The sequence below is a fragment of the Thamnophis sirtalis genome, unplaced genomic scaffold (genome assembly GCF_051295495.1).
Source record: "Thamnophis sirtalis isolate CommonGarterSnake01/CBP01778 unplaced genomic scaffold, rThaSir2_p1.2 scaffold_5, whole genome shotgun sequence".
In the NCBI taxonomy this organism is placed as follows: Eukaryota; Metazoa; Chordata; class Lepidosauria; order Squamata; family Natricidae; genus Thamnophis; species Thamnophis sirtalis.
In genome coordinates, this window is record NW_028261385.1 from 115,422,578 (window position 1) to 115,438,483 (window position 15,906).

Consider the following 15,906-nt stretch of genomic DNA (forward strand, 5'->3'; position numbering starts at 1 on the left):
AATGGCTTTCTGCCTGGATGGCTCCCAGAGTGAGCTGATAGACAGAAAAGGGAAGCAGTATGCTCCCTCCCATATTTGGGCATACCAGGGGTTGTGACACAATACGTATATACAATATACAATATACAATATACAATATACAATATACAATATGCAATATGCAATATGCAATATGCAATATGCAATATGCAATATGCAATATACAATATACAATATACAATATACAATATACAATATACAATATACAATATACAATATACAATATACAATATACAATATACAATATACAATATACAATATACATATAGATATATAATATACAGTACAATCCTAGTTTCTACACATAGACACACACACACACACTTTTGTATACAATCAGTGCTTAGTGAACAGCTTTTAGATTTGGATGGGATTTCTTCCAGATTTGTAGGTAGGACAAGAAGCACGGCGTTGAATGCAATATGAAAAGCCTGAGCCAACAAGCACCATGAAATGATGTGTGAGCGTAAGAGTTGATTCAGCTTTTTGTTTTATGGGAAATTTCTGAATTAATTATTTTCTTTTTTTACTTTTAGGGTGCAAAAGGGAACATGGGGATTCCAGGCTTTCTTGGGCAAAAAGGACGACAAGTAAGTAACCAGAAAAAGGGAGAATTCTAATAAGTACTATACAATTGCTGTTTCTTTGAACATGGAGTACACAAGGTCATATTGAATCAGACTCTCACCTACACACCAGTTTTTGGATGGCATTTAATTCTAAAATTAGGCTGTGATAATCAGTATCTGAATTCGTTTGAGAATGTTCAGTCAGTATATTATTTTGGTCATAGGATTTTCAACTCTCTTTAATGAGAATTTACTTATTTAAATAATCTGTGTACATTCATTTATCACGCTGCTCTAATCCCCTTCATAAAGAAAATCAAAAGCTTCCATTTAATTTTTCTTTTAGATCATGATACAGATTCTCTCTCTCCTTTTTTCCTTTAATAATTATAGAAGTTTAAGTGTAATGCATCAGATTTCTAAATACAGATTAGATCCTGATTAGGGGTCAAAGAATTAAAGCCCATTTTAGCCATACTGGGTAGGGTGCTTTCCAGATTAGGATTCCTCACACCTAAATACATACTTTAAATAAGATTCATATCATTGTTGTTAAAATCCTTGCTGGGAATGGTCTATGCTGAGAGTGGATGAAGAAGTAGAGAGAAAATCCACAACCCTATGTCATATATCCTCTTGACTTTTAGTCTCTATTTAATCTTTGTTGATTTTAATTTTTTAATATTTTCTGTTTATCATTTTGTAAGCCTTCCAGAATCACTTTAATAGTGAGATAGGCATGTTGTTATATTGATGTCAGCCTATAGTCTGTGTGCTCTAACAGAACATTTCCACTCAATGCAAAAATATGCCTGTCCTATATGGGGAAATGTTAGTACGGATACTGAAGATATGTATGTCTTTATTATCAAACAAGAGGCTGAAAATTTGGGTGCATCTTATACACTGAATACAGCATTTTTTTGCCTCCCGAAACCCCGCCCCCTTCACCAAAATGGAGAATAGGTTTGACCCAGATGTTATGCTGTAATGTGATATGACTTTCCTTGAATAAACTTCAGTCTCATGCAGTTTATCATACATTGGTTGATAATTCTGGCAATCAGAACTTTTGAATGGAAAGGGAAGATGAGGAGAAAGTGTATATTTGACTCTCCAACTTGCTAATGTTAAGCACAGCTTAACAATACACCAGAACCAAGCAGTCTTTTTTACAATGTGTGAAAGCAGTTTTTATAGTTTGTTTATGCTGCTTGCTTTCATTCCACACTGACCTCTAATAAACAAAACATTTGATGTAGTTGAATGCAATGATAGGACAAAAGAAATATATTCATTGATGCATCTAAAAAATATAACACAATTCTTTCAACTCTTTTAAAATATGTTTGTCATATATGTTTATTCAGTCTAGAAGCAGAAACAATCACTAATACATTGCTATTCCAAATGTAGCTGCCATAGGTTAATCATATTAAATTCACAGGTAAATATATATAGTATTGCAACCATAATGTAAATTGATAAAATTGGTATAATTAATAATATTGCATAATGCAATTATTGCCTTTTTCAAATTAATGTAAGCAATACGTATTATTGCCTGCCTAGGGTAAATGAACATATTTTGCAGATTACGTCAACTAATAATGGCATTTTCTTTTTACATATAGGGTGATCCAGGAATTGAAGGTCCAATTGGACACCCTGGACCTAAGGTAAACAATTTTGGGTCTCACTTATAAGCATTTGTTCTTGTACTTAGAACTTGACCAAATAAGAGGTTTCCAGAGAGCGGGAGAGAAGGAGCGGGGCAGGGGAAGAGACAGGGGGAGGGAAGAGGGAGGGAGGGAGAGAGAGAGAGGGAGGGAGGGAGTGTGTGAGAGAGATCTTGGTAGTAACCAGTAATCATTAAAGCTGCAGAAACCAAATTTATTTTGAGTTTCAAAATAGGACAGATATTTAACTCAAGAAAATGGTTGCTGGGCTGATGAGATATCCATTCCTTTATACTGTTCAATATCTAAAAAATCCTGAATTAGAAACAATTCACCTTAGTGAGAAGAAAAAGATTTATTTTATTTAAATTTATTTATTAAATATATTTATTAAATTTGTATATTAAATGTATTCATTAAATTTGTATATTAAATGTATTAATTAAATTTGTATATTAAATGTATTCATTAAATTTGTATATTAAATTTATTCATTAAATTTGTATATTAAATTTATTCATTAAATTTGTATATTAAATTTATTTATTAAATGTATATTGCCACCTTACATAATTTAAAACCACATTAAAAACAATAAAAGAATAAAAGAATCCCAATAAATTAATATAATAAAATCACCTCCCACTCTAGTGACAGCATATCACACGATTCATTTAATGGGCTCCATCCCACTCTAGGTTCCCAGATGTGGAACTTCCAGTGACGTGCGATGAGGTTTATGGCGGCTTTTGCCTGCCCCGCAGCTATGTCCGACATAGAGGCGGGACCTCTATCTCAGACAGAAGCGGTGGGGCACTTTCTTTCGGCTTTTGCCCTGCAGGGTGGGCAAAAGCTGAAAGCAAGCACCCCGCAGCTTCTGTCCTGCGGGGTGGGCAAAAGCCAAAAGCAACCGCCCCGCCACTTCTGTCCTGCGGGGCAGGAAAAAGCCGAAAGAAAGCCCCCCACCACTTCTGTCTGACATAGAGTCGTCCCGCGCCCCACAGCTATGTCTGACCCAGCTGTGGGGCACGGGGCGCCTCTATGTCAGACAGAAGCGGCGCGGTGCTTTCTTTCAGCTTTTGGCCTGCGGAGCGTCCCAAAGCCCCAGCCTCTATGTCTGCCATAGAGCCTTTGAACGCCCCGGCGCTGTGTCTGCCATAGAGAGGGACATGTCCCGCCCCTATGGCGGACACAGCGCCAGGGCTTTTGGACGTCCAAAAGCCCTGGTGCTGTGTCCGCCATAGAGGCTTTGAACGCCCCGGCGCTGTGTCCACCATAGAGACGGGCCACGTCCCGCCTCTATGGCAGACACAGCGGCAGGGCTTTGGGCTGTCCAAAAGCCCCGGCGCTGTGTCCACCATAGAGGCTTTTGGATGCCCCGACGCTGTGTCCGCCATAGAGGAAAAACTTCCTTAGACCAACAGAAGACTTTAAAAGCATAGAGGACCTATGGAAAGCTTCAAAGAATCAATGCTGGATGGAACCAATGGAAGACCTATGGAAAGCTTCAAAGAATCAATGCTGGATGGAACCAAAGCCGCCCTGCGCTAGAGGCAAAAGTCACCCTGCCGCTATGTCCAAAAGCCCTGCTGCTATGTCCGACATAAAAAAAAGTGCCAGCCCGCGCACCAGCAGAGGCGGGTAAAACACACACACACACAGACACACACAAATTACTTACAATAATACAATTACTTACAAATTACATTAATTTTTAATTCCTCCCCCTCCCTCCAACCCACATACCTTTTCCAGCTGTTTCATAGAGGATTACAACTCTGTTCTTGTCTGCCATGATGAAAATGTAAAAATGTAAAAGGAAAAAGGGAAGACCTGCTGAGGTCAGGCTGGATTAGCTGCTGCCAGAGTCCCCAATGGATGACTTTGCTTAACTGTTTTAAAAAGCCTCTTTAAAAAGTGCCCTCTACAGGAGGAGGCAAGAGAACCAAGTGCCTCATTTACATAAGGAATTTTTCGGCTTTTAACCCTTGCTTAACTCTGCTCGAGTGATCATAAAGATAGACTAAATGAGGCACATGGTTCTCCCGCCTCCTCCTGTAGAGGGCACTTTTTAGAGGCTTTTTTAAACAATTAAGCACTAAGCAGAGTCATCCACTGTGACTCTGGCAGCAACTACCTTAGCCTTTTTCCTTTTAATTTTTCTTTTCATCGTGACAGTGGTGAGGCCCTGCCTCCCCTGACTGCACGTCACTGGGAACTTCCCTCCCAATGGCATTGATGAAAGACATGAACTATGTCCCAAAAAGCGCCAACTGAAATACTGAATGATAGAAAGAAAATGAAAAGTTGTGTGAATTCAGTAGAGAAATTAGAAAAGATTTTCTGAGCACTGAAACAAAAAATGAAAATGTGAAAACCTGCTGGAAATCAGATGGGAATTGCTTGCAAAGCATGACTCTTCCACAGTAACAGCCTTAAGTGTATAGTCTAAGCCAGGGACCAAACAGGAGGGCAAGACATGGGAGAAGATATATTGAGGCATGTTGGGGGAGCATAAATTCCAAACTAATCATTTACTTAAATGTATTTATTTAAATGAACTACTTAACAAATCTAAGTCAATTCACTCTAGTCAGAATAGCATATCAGAACTAAGACTATACTATATCCATAAACACTTTTTGTTTCTTTTCCAGGGTATTGCTGGTGTAAAAGGAGAAAAGGTAAGGTAGTGTTACACATTCAGAAAACTTTGGGAAGTGTGCTTTATAATCGGAATGCTTTATTTATTATAATTCTGCATTTCAAGGAGAGCCCTGTGCAATGGGTCCCCTGTCACCTTTCCTGGAGATAGAGGCAAAAGGCCTTCGGCTGCATGCAGAACCTGCAATCCTGGGTTGGGCTGAAACAAGCTCCTGCAATGCAGGGGAACCTCTGCTACTAGGACAGAGCAATGCTTTGGATTGGGAAGCAGAAATATATTCTCTACAGCTCTTTCAACCCAAAGCAGCTTTTTCTGGGTTGAGCTGTTACTGGTTTGCGCTATGGAGCTCCTAGGAAAAGAAGTAGCTACTGAAGCAGTGGCAAAGAGGTGCTCTGAAGATCCCCCCATATGCCTGAAGCACTTTTGGTTTTCATATTGGAAGTGTTCTATCCTAAAGGTAAAAGATAAAAGTTCCCCTCACACATACGTATGTGCTAGTCGTTCCCAATGCTCACTTCCATTTCAAAGCCGAAGAGCCAGTGCTGTCCAAAGATGTCTCTGTGGTCATGTGGCCGGCATGACTGAACGCCGAAGGTGCACAGAACGCTATTACCTTCCCACCAAAGGTGGTTTCTGTTTTTCTACTTGCATTTTTAAATGCTTTCAAACTGCTAGATTGGCAGAAGCTGGGACAAGTAACAGGAGCTCACTCCATTACACGGCACTAGGGATTCGAACCACCGAACTGCCGACCTTTCTAATTGACAAGCTTATCTCATCTTAGCCACTGAGCCACCGTGTCCCCCATGTTCAGTCCTAATCACTACCCAATAAGCAATGGTCCTGTGCTTTACTGAAATGCTCTTAAACTGCAGTTGTGTTTTGCTTTTAATATTGTGTTTTTAATATTGTGTCTTTAATATGTCCTCCTGGGTTCGGCTCCAAGTGGGGAAAAAGACACTGGAGGCATGGAGGCTGCTTAGAAAGATGTTTTAATGGTGGACAGGACCGCATGGCTTGAAGTCTTGGGGGAAAAGGTGATCCCATGCTTCCAGGTGTTGGGTGAAGAAGAAGAAGGGCTGAGGGAGTGGTTTGCAGGTCTTTTTATAATCTGTTTGGCCCCACCTATCTGCCTCCTGCTCCTGTGCAAGAAATGTATTCTGATTGGTTGTCAGACTCACATGGGGCCATGCAGGGGCAACTCTCTAGGCTGAGTCCAGGTTTGGTTGAATTCTCAAATGCCATGTGGTCAGTTGAGCAAAAGGCCAATATTATCATACCTTAATCCCATCCCCCTGGAGCTGAAGGGGACAACTCTTTATAATGTAAAGGGACTAGATCATGCTTTAATGGCTCATGGACAAAGTGGGTGTGGGCAGGAAGCTGCAGGGAGAGTTACTTTGTCTTTTTGAAATATGTTTCTTCCTTTTCACATCCAGAGAAATATTCTGCCTTTTCAATATTTCCTAGGGTATTTCATTTTTCTGGGAGACGGCTGGGTGATAACTTCCTACAATTGTCTGGCTAATTGCTGGGATGTTACTTATATTATCATTTGTGACTTCCTTATTGAGAGCCACCTTGGTAAAACTTCTATCCCTAAAAAAATTCTTTTTCACCCAATTGGCCAGACAGGACTTAACATTGCAACAGAAGTCTTGTGGTGGGCATAGGAGTGGGGAAGACCTTCCATGTCATTTATTCTAGGATAATATTTAGTGACACAGAATTATTTCACTCTGCCCCAAATAATTCCTGATAATATAATAATTCTGTTGTTGCTTTTTTTAAAGGAAGCAGGGCTTGATTCATCTTGTTTTCTTACATCCTTTGTAGGGAGAGTTTGGAACAGATGGACGAAAGGTAAGGTTTGACAGAGGAACTTAAGACACTATTTCACTATTGGTCTTATGGAAGAAGCTGTCTCTAATGCATTTGGTCTTTGATTTCAGGGAGCTAGTGGTGCTGCTGGAAGAAATGGCACTGATGGACAAAAGGTAGTGTTGTTTTTAGCACTATAATGTTAGTCTTTTGTTTATATTGATAAAATGCCTTTTTAAAGGAGAATGGGCTCCCTAAATATAAGCTTTAATTAGCAATCTAAAACAGGAGAGTGGCCCAGACAGATCATTAGTTTTCCCTTTCATTTTGTAACTTTTTGTAATTCATTGCTTGTTTCCAAGTTCTTCTGTCTCATTCCTGAAGTTCCCTAATATCCACATCCTCATTTCATTTAATTTAATTGGAAGAAAATAACTATTTAATTTATAGAAACAGTCATTTGATCTGTCTGAAAATTTGTCAACGCCATGTTGTGTATTAATCCCGAATAGTTGAGATGCATCCAAAATTAGTGGAGCCCCATGAGTTATCACCTTATTACCCACAACTTTTTTAGACTTGAGTTACTGCTCTTCTCTTGGCATTTGGCCTGTAATCATTTGCTGCTATTGTAAATCAAAGTAGGGCATTTCCTGGAAAACAGGCTTCAGACAACTTCTCAGCCTTACTTTTTGCAGCTTACCAGGATAACGCTATTAACATTCAGTGGAAAACTGACAAATTCTATTACAATGACTTTTTTTTAAAAAAAAAAAACCCTCTTAAAATGAATTAAGATTTAATATAGATGTTTTACACTTATGTAACCCCTGGGAGGATGAAAAAATAGAAATGCTGATATACGGTCTCCTGCCATGCAAAGAGAGTTGGACTAGATTCTTCCACCCCACTCCTGTTTAATGTACCTCACAATCTCTCCTTTTATATCTAATGCTTTCAGGGCAAGATGGGGCGGATTGGACCTCCTGGCTGTAAGGGTGACCCAGGTGAAAGGGTAGGAGTGCTTTCTCTAACTATGTCAACTCTTTTTTCATACTCTTATAAAATTTATGCGAAGGAGATTATTATACTCAAAGTGTCTTGGAAATTTTATGGATGACTATCTGATAACCCGGCGTTGTCTGGATATTTATTTATCCTAATCCTGTATTACACAGGAAAAGCCCTCATTTTGGCAACAATTAAATTAGTTACAAATGTTTTCCCTGTGCCCCCAGAAGCGTCAAGGAATGTGATACCACCTTGTTGTTTTGCTAGCTGATCCATGATCATTTGGCATGCTTTTTTCTGATCTTGATTTAGAAGTGGCTTCTTGTCCATGATATTTGCAGTAAGCTGTTTGATGTTGTAGTTCTTTTCTTGTATGTAATCTGTGTGAAGTATGTCGTATCAATCTCATAGTGGTGCAGGCAGGCTGAGTTGCAGTAATGTTTTATTGATCATGGCCATATATTTGTCCTCAAAATAATCAAAGCCTTGTTGAAAATGTTTGGACCAAATGTAATTTTTAATGTTGGATTTTTCCCCCTTACCAGAGGGAACCCCCTTGTGGAATACTGTGAAGCTGATACCATGGCAACTCCACTGCTTGTACAGTAGAAGTCATTTTACAGCAGTATGGTAGAAGTCATTTTAAGGCACAACAGGCTGTATCTTAACAGAACACCCGCCCTTGAGGGGTGTTAGGGGTTATTCTCACAGTATTTGTTTCCAGAGAGTAAGTCATCTGTGTACCAAGTTTGATTGAAATTGCTTGAGGCGTTCCAGAGTTATGCTGGAACATACACACACACAGCGCAAACTCTGGCTTAGATATGTTGATGACACTTTTGTGATTTGGCCACAAGGGGAAAGAAAAACTGGACAACTTCCTCACACATCTCAACAGCCTACACCCCAAAATACAATTCACTATGGAAATAGAAGCAAACAACCAACTTCCCTTTCAAGACGTCCTAATCTACAAAAAACCCAATGGCTCCCTAGGACACACCATCTACCAGAAAAAAACACACACCAACCACTACTTAAACGCATAATCCCATCACCACCCTGCACAGATCAAATCTGTAGCCAAGACCCTCATCTCCAGAACCAAATGCCTAGCTGACAAAGACTACCTGAAAACTGAATTACACACTCTCACAAATGTATTAATCTCCAACACATTCCAAAGAAAAACAATTACTAACCTAATCCAAAGGGAAACTCCTCCCAAGAACCGAGACGCAGAACAGGACAACGGCATCACCCTCCTCCCTTACATCAAAGGCACTACAGATAAAATCAGCAAAATTATCCACAAACACTATCAAGACAGCCTTCAACACTGACCAAAAAATAGCCAACATCTTAAGAAACCCCAAAGATAAGATCCAGCTAAAAAACCAAGGAGTCTACAAAATACCATGCAAAATCTGCCCTGCAACATACATAGGACAAACAAACAGGAGAATAAATGCACGCATTGCAGAACACAAGAACGCAGTCAGAAAAAAAGAAAAAACTTCCTCCCTTTTCCAGTACCTTAAAGCTACAGGACATGAAATTAATTTTGAAGAAACCAAATTAATCTCCAAAACTGAACACTTCAACAAGAGAATAATTATGGAAGCTATCAAAATAGAGAAACACCCACACAACATGAATAAACATGACAAACAAGCCCCACCCACCACCCAGGCCGTTACAACACAAAACAACAACGGACACACAGCCAGCACCAATCAGCACCAATCTACCAATCATAATACAACCACACAACCAATCAATCCACTTACGGAAACAAAGCCAGCACTCCACACATCCCCACCAAGATTTATAGAAAGATGGCAGCTCCGACCATGCTTTAAGCTGAAAACACCAGCCTGAAGATGACGAGTGAGACCTTGCCGAAATGTTGCCAAGAAAATCTCAATCTTACATGGGAAAATACCCGAATACAATAAGACCAGCATACCTACACCCACGAAAATCTACGAAGATAGATAGAGATAGATAGATAGATAGATGAGAGATAGATAGATGAGAGAGAGAGAGAGAGAGAGAGAGAGAGAGAGAGAGAGAGAGAGAGAGAGAGAGAACTTTATAAAAGCTTACCTTGAAAATAAATTAAACAAATGTCATTGGTTTGTTTATCAATAAAACAAATAAAAACCTGAAACAAGAGCACTTTCAGAGTGTACAAGCAAATCAGTCAATGAATTAATAGCAGACAGAGGAAAAAAGACTAACCAATAGAAATCCTTTAGGAAAAAGTATTCAATAATATTTAATGCACCATGGATATATAGTTAGTTTATGCTTCTTTCCGGTTGCCTGTAATCATTCAATCATAATACTTTAACATGTACCAACAATCACATCTATATACAGCACACTTAGTAACATTAGTCAAACTACTTGTACCATAACAGTGCAAATTCAAGTATGTATCCATGGGTGAGATACATCTTTTTAGAGGCAATATGCACAACTTACTTCGTTTTGACATGATTTGATACTATTTTTCTACTTTTTGCTTTAGTATTAGCTGACTGGGATATGTTTAGGATGATGCAGATTATAAGTGCTGTAAAAATAACACAACAATAAGCATTACATATTGGCACCTCTGGTATGTGACTAATTACAGAATGGTAGGCAGTATTAGCAATTGCTGGGTCCTAAGTCTGTTCTTCTCAAAGTTCACAAATATTACCATCTTTTCCATTTTTACTTTAAAATAATGATCTATTATGAATGTGTCCAGTTCTCAGCATTCTTTTTAAGTTCAGAATGTGATTTACATCATTATGCTGAATAGAAACTTTGAATTTCATTAAAGTTCATAAAACGTATTAAACTTTCACTTACCTTTTGTACAGAAGACACGGGAACTAGTTTTAGTTTGGAAAGTAAAAGGTTTAACATAGTTTGGGTTGTTGGCAGAACTGATATGTGAGCAAAGCCATCATGTTTACTACTATGCTGGATTTCATCCTCAGCATTCAGATTTACACCATATAATTCTGAGAAGGATGAAATCTACAGTACCTCTAAATATCTGTGCAGAGTCTTTTTACATATTTTTCTATTATACTGCCACCAAATAATTCCATTTAAATCTTATCTAAATTCCCTCAGATGCATTTCTAAAATGCCATCTATTTAAAACATGGGAAAAAATAAGCATCAGGATGAATATTGTGAGATGTTTTCACCATTATGATATCTACAGTCACAGAACACTTTCCTGTTGTTTATATTCTACTTTCCTAAATGAAATAGCTTCTGACTAAGTCCTCCCGCACCCACCCACCCCCACTCTTTCTTTTAGGGTCCTGATGGCTACCCAGGAAAACCTGGTGATCAAGGACTACCAGGAGAGGAAGGAATAAAGGTCTGTACTATTCCATACTGGCAGAGACTAAAGTCAGCATGACAGAGTCAGGAAGAGTAAATTCAAACATTCAGTACATGAATCTGGGTAATTTCTCAGTTGAAAAACTTTCTCAAGTTATTTAGTTTAGAAAAAGGATAGTGAAAGGAAATGAACATGGTAGAGATTTGTTTAAAAAATATTTTTTAGAACTTTGGGTTACAAAGTAGGAAAACAAAAGGATGTTGCTCTTCACTCAGGGAATCCTAGGGCTCTGCTGAGATTTGGAATGGACCTCCAAAAGGTGCTTCTCAAAGTGTGGGAATACCAATGGTCCTTTTGCAGCCTCTTCAAAGAGCTCTATACTTTTCTTCGACTGCAGAGCACCTTCAGAGGGCAAGTCTGGTGAGAAGACAGGCAGCTTCTCTGCAGCATCACAAAATAACTACATGTTTGCTCTGTTCAATTGATTTTACCTTTATATTAAAACAAATCTTATGATGAGTTTTAATATGTAAAGGGAGCTGGAAATTCTGAACAGTAAGGTAACAAAAATGCTGTTATCAGTAGGAAGAGAGCTAAGAGCCAATTAGAGAACATTTTTTCTTGCATGCCTCTTTCCATTTCCCAGTTGCTAATTTTCCCATGGGTGAACTGTTTAATTGGGAATTCAAATCCATCTTAATGTCAGACTTGTCCTGATTTGAGCATTTAGGGTTAGGATTAGGGTACCCTCAACTCCACATGTTTGAAATGAAAGGTTCACTTTTACTAAAGTCAAAGGGTTGCACTGTAAGCAAAGCTGGATCTGAATGTTGCTGCACAAAGCCTACAATTTTCCCACTTCCCTGGCCCTCTGTATGACCTGAAATTGGGGAAAGCTGCTTTAGATGCATCTCAGTAATTCTGGCTGCTTAGGAAAGGGGCAAGAGAAATAAAACAGGCTTCCACTAAACATCTCTAATGAGCTCCTTGAGAATGGCATGAGCCAAGGCACAAAGTTTGGCTCATTTTTTTTCCTATCAGGAAATGTTTTATTGCACAAAATTAAGTTTTCCAGAATCTGAAGTGGGAGAGGAATCTTATTACCTATTTTGTTTCTATACTTATGTATATCTCTCTTAGCCTAATCCTAATTCTGCTCTATTTTTTTCTTATCTCTGTGGTCTTCTATCTCTATGTTCCTCAGTTGATAATTGCTAATTTTATGATGGATGTCTCAAGCCATAGATTGTGATTTGGAGAAAATTGCATTGACTGGTAAAATTTGGGCTCACTATAAACCAAACTATTCTGGTTGATCAATTGCAAATTCTTCTTTTTGTTCTCTCTTTTGTAGCTTAAAAGTAAAGTTAAAAGGTTTTCTCCCACCCCTAATCTATGACTTAAATAGGATAAATAGGTTTACCTGGGAGGCCTTCTTCTGAGAAACATATCTATTCCAGAATAACACTGCCTTTGCCATACCTCCTTACCTTTTTGGTAAATATAGTTCCACTAACTTGTACAGTCCTTGTCTATTTGAGAGGATTTCCTTTCAGCCTAGTTTTTAGAGACAGTTTTGCCCCCTTCAAAGTACACCGCTGCTCCAGCCACTTTCCTCAGATCAGGCTAGATGGATTAACCTTTACTGTATCAATTTTAGGTAGGAATTACTTATTACATCTTCGCTTCCTTCTGACCAAGTCATGCTGGAGCATCTCTTTTACTGCTGGGTTTCACTGGCTGCTGGTCCAGGTTCCAATCATTTGTTCCTTGCCAATTGCCCCTTTCCTAACCATCTCTTCCCATCTGGTGCTCCTTTGCCTGCCCCTGGACCTCTGAATCTGGTGTGTCCCATGCCAGCCCCTTCTGCTCCTCTCTCTCTCTCTTCTCTTCCATCTAACTTTTGACTTAACTTCCCTTTTCTCCACACTTGCAATTTCCTTCTCAGTTTTCAACATACATCCTTCTGCTGGGTGTGACCATAGCAATGTTTGATTGGAAATAATTTCATTTTGATTCCAGTATATGTGTATGCATGCATGCATATGTGTATGCATGCATGCATAGCAATGTTTGATTGGAAATAATTTCATTTTGATTCCAGTATATGTGTATGCATGCATGCATGCATATGTAACTAAAACAACTATAACTATAACAACTGTAACTGTAACAATTATAATTAAATTCTAACTTATGTACATCTTGTTTTAGGGAGATCCTGGCCGGCCTGGCAAACATGGCCCACCTGGTCCCAATGGGGAAGTCGGAGGTTCTGTATGTAACATTGTGACTTTTCTGAAATAATTAAATTCTTTGCACTACAGAGCCACTCGCAGACTGTAGTGCATCAGTACATGATTTCAAAATACGGATATGATATATCTATCTATGCTCCTTTTATAGCAACTGTAAAAAGTTAGGAAAATAGGAGCCTTGGTTAGACTGAACTAAACCTAAACTAAACTCCTGTAGTAAACCCCCAAAAGTTAAGGGGAACATTCATTTATATTTGTATTGGGGACAATTACTTATTGGAAGTATGATTGAAATGAAGTACCTAAGAGAGTATGTGCTTCCAAACTGCAACATTTGCACTCTCTCCAGTACAAATTCCACAATCCCCACTATTGATTGAACTCTCTAACATTGTGCTTGAAACTATCTGCAGGCAGATGGTCTGGAGGTAAGCATTTTCCAGCAATGCTTTTCTTGGAGAGACTTTCTTCTAACCCACTGTTTTCAGAGCTGCATTTAGCAGGACTAAAAAGAAAAATAAACAACTGGTTAAAGAAATCTAGATAGACCCCTTAAAATGTGGTCCTTCCATCCAGATGAAAATTAATTAATGATCTGTATTACAAGAGACAGGAAACAATTTTGCAAAAACCGAACATTTGGAAGTGTGGGTCAGTGTGATCAAATCAGATAATCCTCTGGAGCACTACCTTTTGTTGTGCAAAAGCCTTTTCTAACAGGTTTTGTTTCTCTTGTTTTTATTTTATTTTCAAAGGGACCAAAAGGATACAAAGGAGAACCTGGTCTTCCGGGTGCCAAGGGAAGTCCAGGTGGCAAAGGACTCGTGGGACCAAGAGGAGAAGCTGTAAGACCATTGATGCTTTCTAGCTTTGCTTTTTTTAATGCTTTTCAGAGGCAGCCTGCATTACAAGTCTTAAAAGATACTCAGAAGGGTAATACTTCAGAGCTGCATGTAGTATCTAGATGCTGGTGCCAGACTTTGGGGGTCGGTTTTCTTTATATAATACCTTGTGAAACAATTCATGGTATCAATCATAGAAAATTTGGAGTTTCCAATTTCTTTCTTTTTATGACATTCAAATGTAATCATGTAAAAATGTACTATAGTGTCTGATCCTTAGTTTTCTGCCTTAATATTTAAATTTTAATAAAATGTCTCCTCTTGGCACATATTAGTGGATGAAATGCACAGAAAAAAACAAATAGGAATTGTTTTAATTTTAAAATAAACCCATTGTCTTCTTCTTCCTCTTTGAGAACTGATCCACCAAAAGCTATATATTAAGTGCAGAAATCTTAAATTTGAAAGGTTGCATTGGTCTGAATTTTGCTCTAGTTCATTAATAAGCAAATGCTTTTATTTGTCTTTCCTTTCCTGGTGGTATCTTCATGTCTTAAAATGGAGTAGGTACTCTTTGTGCAGCTGTTTAGCATTTCAGTGAAGTAATCCACATTTGAATTTTGATTTTTTAAAAATAATTTTACTCTGTTTTGCTTAGGGTCGTCGTGGTGATCCTGGAGACATAGGAACACCTGGAAACCAAGGATCCAAGGGGGAAAAAGTAAATTCAACAAGTATCCAAAACAACTGATATAAACCTTTTCAACACTAGTGCTTAAAAAAATATCTTGGGAAAGGGAATGATACATGTAGATTTCTAGTGGAAATGAATAAGCTATTTAAAAAAAAGAACCAAAGGTTGTATGAGAAAAGTTTTTCCTTGCTTCCTAGAGAGACTTGTTTGATTTCCAGTCCTTGCTGGGTGTCCCAACTGTGATTCTAGGAAGATAAAGGGAGCTGTTACTTATGATATTTTGCCTTTATTAATTTTCCAGGACACATTGGTGAATTTTATTTCTTAGCTGGAGTTCTTAACATGGTGCTGATAGACTTCAGTCAGTTCACTAGTGTATTTCTTGGCAGCTGCCTGCTTGATTTGACTTTTAAAATTTAACAAAATAATATTGGGAAAGTGACATTCTGCAAAGCAAAGTTCCAGCCTCCAGAATTATCTGACTTCCGTGAGCATTCTTTGAAAATAAAAATGGAGCATAGTGGCAGCTGGTCCACAAAACAAGAAAAGGATAGATAAGGAGAAGCCAATGGGGGACAGGAGAAAGAGGTAGCATCTTTTTCCTCCTGGCAAATTAGCATTTTATACTTGGCCATGCCCACTGTGTTTCACAAGGCCCATTATATCTTCTGAAAGTTTTAAGGACATCCATTGACTCAAATGTCTGTAAGCCCTTTTGAGGCTTTTGTCTTTATTTTTAAGAGCCATGGTGGTGCAGTGGTTAGAAAGCAGTACTGCAAACTACTTCTGCTGACTGCCGGCTGCCAGTAGTTTGGCAGTTTGTGTCAGGTGTGCCTCCTTCAATAACCAAGAAAGAAAACCCCCAACTCCATTTGAGTAGAGATAAAAGTACTCTTACTGGATATGAAATGAAAGCAGCGAAAGAAAAGCGAGATCTGAGTCAAAAAGGCATGGACGTGAACATATCAAATGT

General features: G+C 38.5%; 1 protein-coding gene across 2 annotated transcripts in view; it reads left to right on the forward strand.

Moving 5' to 3' along the window:
- LOC106545379 (collagen alpha-2(VI) chain) overlaps positions 1 to 15,906 on the forward strand; it is a 66,044-nt gene that overhangs the window by 18,065 nt on the left and 32,073 nt on the right. For both annotated transcript variants that reach the window (XM_087716672.1, XM_087716671.1), the window contains exons 6-15: positions 576 to 629; positions 2,243 to 2,287; positions 4,945 to 4,971; positions 6,789 to 6,815; positions 6,905 to 6,949; positions 7,735 to 7,788; positions 11,113 to 11,175; positions 13,354 to 13,416; positions 14,153 to 14,242; positions 14,898 to 14,960. In XM_087716672.1, the coding sequence (XP_087572798.1) occupies positions 576 to 629; positions 2,243 to 2,287; positions 4,945 to 4,971; positions 6,789 to 6,815; positions 6,905 to 6,949; positions 7,735 to 7,788; positions 11,113 to 11,175; positions 13,354 to 13,416; positions 14,153 to 14,242; positions 14,898 to 14,960 (531 nt within the window). The remainder of the gene's footprint in view (positions 1 to 575; positions 630 to 2,242; positions 2,288 to 4,944; positions 4,972 to 6,788; positions 6,816 to 6,904; positions 6,950 to 7,734; positions 7,789 to 11,112; positions 11,176 to 13,353; positions 13,417 to 14,152; positions 14,243 to 14,897; positions 14,961 to 15,906) is intronic.